Genomic DNA, 3,121 nt, shown 5'->3' with positions numbered 1-3,121 from the left:
AAATAACAGGATGGGAAAAGGTGAAAGGGCATCTTCCCAGCTTAGTTATGATGCAGTAATTTAAAATATTTTACTCCATTCCCACAGATAAGCTCATCTGTTACATCTGTGCCACTTGAGGACAGAAGTCATACCAAGCTATTCTCTTTGTTCATTTTCTGGAGCACACATAAATAAGTGGATTGACACAGGATGTGGGTATAAGCCCCGATTAGAGTTACATTAGCAATTACTGCACACATCCCCCTTATGATCCATGTATTCACGCAAAACCACACCACTTACCCAAACACCTCATCAGTAAAAAGCTTGGATCTTTCCCCATACTAACTCAACATACACCTTCATATCCTTTAACTTTTTTAAATGAATGCATTTAGCTTAAAGAACAAAATATAGTTTGAGGAAATATTTTACAACAGCACTGCAAGAAAGAGACCAGAGGAAATTATAAAAGCAGAACAGTTTATTAAAAATGTTACATCACCTATGAGCATTTTACTTTAGTTTTGTCTAAAAATATTCTCTTCAATTTGCTCTGCAGTGAGCAGATAAGAGAGAATTAAGCAGCTGATCTGGGCTCAGTGGCCAGAGTGTTACATTAGACATTAATCCAGAACAGTGGAAGGTTGGGGAAGGGATAGCATCTCTTAATCCTTCACGTCATCCAACCAAGCCTTCCACAAAACACAGTGAGAAACAAACAGAGCCCTGCATCAGTTTCTCTTGCATAAAGACAGGAGAAAAATTAAAATGATTTTCAGAGTTAAACCGTTGTTCTTTAAGTGCAAAACAAACCCAGTCAAGTGCTTATCATGCAACCATCGTTCCCACGCCTTCTACTGTCAGCTGCAGCATCTCTTGAATTTCAGTCCCCCTCAGAGTTAGAGAAGTATCCTGGCAAGCCCTCGGTGCACTGTCCCCCTATATGTAACAGATGTTACTGGGGCAACAGTTGGTATTGAAAAGGAGGGGCTTCAGGCCATCTGTCCAGGGTCAAGGTTTGAAAAGGGGTGGTAGGGATGGTGGCACGTTCAGGGAGATGATAAGTAAGTGTTTGAAAAAAAGAGAATATAGCCCGCATTGTAATCCAGCTCAATGTGCGCTTTCATTTCAGAGTGAGGTGCATTTGTTAAGGTTTTGATGAGAGATTGGGAATTTCAGAAAGTGTATCAGCGTTATAGCAAAACTGCAGCTTTAATGCAAAAGCACCATCTTGTGGTCAAAGACGGTACTGTAAAGAAAGTGTCGCATTCGCCTAAGGCTGAATTTTATGAACTGCTATCCAATCCGACCAGTGAGTCAGGCTGCGGGTTCTTGTTTAACACTCAAGACTGGTATTGAAATAAAATAAGATGCAATGAATAAATGCATAGAATCAGTCCAGCTTAGATTTAAGCTCCGCAACTGTATGGTCTATGGCATCCCTCAAAAAAGCCATCTTCTTGTGCCAGACCTTTTTCTAAAGGGAGAATGTTGGAAAAGGGGGGGAAAAAAAAAAAAGTAAGAATTGAGGAAGAGTTAGTGTCTTTGCACACAGCCAACTGATGGGCACTTACGTAGTAAATCTTTAGCCTTTTGTTTTCCAGGTGACAGAATTCAGCCATTGTTAGCTTGGTGAAGTCTTTCTCCATGGTTAAGAAGTCACATTTAGAGCGCCTCTCATGTTCAGACCTTGTCAGATGTACATAATAAGCAAAAACACAATTAAAAACAACATAATGCTGATTAGGCAATAATCAGGAGCCATGACTTATCAACTTCATGTAGCAGTCAGTCTTCTGCATATAGGAAACACATTTGAGTAATGTAGATACAAATTAAATGTTTAACTGCTGCACCCCAGGTAGCATATTTTTTCTTACCAGGGATCATCATCTGGTTCCCAGCCCTCGAGCTCGAGCAGACAGAAGAAGCAGCAGGCAACATCTGGTTCATTCTCACTGGGGCAGTGGACAAACCCAGCTTTGGCCATCTGCAAATGTAAAAAGCAAGAGAGACCATATTGTCTGAACCCTTTTGTTGCCAGGCAGGCCAAGAATTAAGAAGTTTTTTTGCAAAGGAATAAGTTTCATTGAAAATGAAACCTGACGATGGTCTCCTTTTGACTTCAGAGGGTAACATGGCACATGTTGTTGCTCATAAAGCAAGATGTCAGCAGCCTGTTTATCATGACAAGACTAGAAGGTACCGGGACAAACCTGTGCACTGGACACTTGAAACTGAATCTGGCACCTCCCTAACCATAAATTGCACACTGCCAGGCTTTCATAAAAGTATGTAGTGGAATACCAATGATCATCATCAGTTACAATTATGATTCATGGAGATGAGTGTAAATACTCCTGTGTACAGTTTGAACCACCTACACTTAAACTTAATTACATATTACCTTTAAATACTTGGTGTCAATACAAATTGTCAAGTCATATTTAGAAAGCAGTTCAACTATTTAAATAAAAATATTTTCCCAAGAAGTCCCAGTTAAACCAACCTGTTCGAAAATAGATTTGACCAAAGGTAACCGCTGTGTAAATCCATAACATATTGTAGATACAACAAATATGATGGAAACAAGCTAGCTAATCATGTTCCAAAGCATCAAGATTTCAGTTACTTGCAATGGGCGTCATACCTTTTCAGGCGTGCAGTTGCAGTCCTCTCTAAATGGCCAGTCTACAAAACTTTGCTCACGTAAAACATGACTGTACATTTTGCCAAATGAGTAAAACCTTTTTGCCAGCACATCAACGCTCGCCATAATGTCACCAAGGATGGACTCAGCCTGACATGTGCTTAAATCACTGCCATGCACACTTCTGCAGCTGTTTTCACTTTTCACTGATTAAATCCTCCCCAGGTTCAAGGCCGCGAGGATCTGTTTAGACTTGCTTTTGTTCTTATGTTCTACAGTTTTTTGTTCTGAATATCTTTATTATATTAAGATTGAAAGTTGTTATACAAGTAAAACTTTACTAACTTACAACTGTGGGCAAAATTAGGCCCTGCTAGTAAAGAAGAAGAAGAACCACTGCAGATATACATTGAGGGGAAAGCAGTGAATGGGAATGAGTCAAAAGTTCAATTAAAAATCATTTAGGTAAAGAAAACAAACAAACAA

The 3,121-nt window shown here is 39.5% G+C and overlaps 1 protein-coding gene across 1 annotated transcript; it reads right to left on the bottom strand.

The window, feature by feature from the left end:
* Nucleotides 1–448: 448 nt before the first annotated feature.
* Nucleotides 449–2,793, bottom strand: birc5b (baculoviral IAP repeat containing 5b). Its single transcript, XM_086277161.1, has 4 exons — nt 2,636–2,793; nt 1,866–1,975; nt 1,560–1,674; nt 449–1,462 (listed from the first exon to the last, which is right to left on the bottom strand). The coding sequence occupies exons 1-4, from the start codon at nt 2,759–2,761 to the stop codon at nt 1,379–1,381; spliced, it is 435 nt and encodes a 144-aa protein (XP_086133287.1). The 5' UTR covers nt 2,762–2,793; the 3' UTR covers nt 449–1,378.
* Between the last annotated feature and the right edge of the window lie 328 nt (nt 2,794–3,121).

The sequence above is a fragment of the Aulonocara sp. 'chitande type north' Nkhata Bay genome, linkage group LG20 (assembly GCF_057382095.1).
Source record: "Aulonocara sp. 'chitande type north' Nkhata Bay isolate Kocher_YH1m ecotype deep benthic linkage group LG20, A_spYH_male_GT1.1, whole genome shotgun sequence".
Lineage (NCBI taxonomy): Eukaryota > Metazoa > Chordata > Actinopteri > Cichliformes > Cichlidae > Aulonocara > Aulonocara sp. 'chitande type north' Nkhata Bay.
The sequence above is the reverse complement of the archived record's forward strand: the minus strand, read 5'-3'. Positions and strand labels throughout refer to the sequence as shown.

Excerpts from the sequence above, each read along its gene's own strand:
- birc5b (XM_086277161.1), bottom strand. The coding sequence starts at position 2,761 with ATGGCGAGCGTTGATGTGCTGGCAAAAAGGTTTTACTCATTTGGCAAA. Across the intron at positions 1,675-1,865 it reads GAACCAGATGATGATCCCTG|GTCTGAACATGAGAGGCGCT; the intron begins GTAAGAAAAAAT and ends ACATCTGACAAG. Across the intron at positions 1,463-1,559 it reads AAAGGCTAAAGATTTACTAC|AAAAAGGTCTGGCACAAGAA; the intron begins GTAAGTGCCCAT and ends TTCTCCCTTTAG.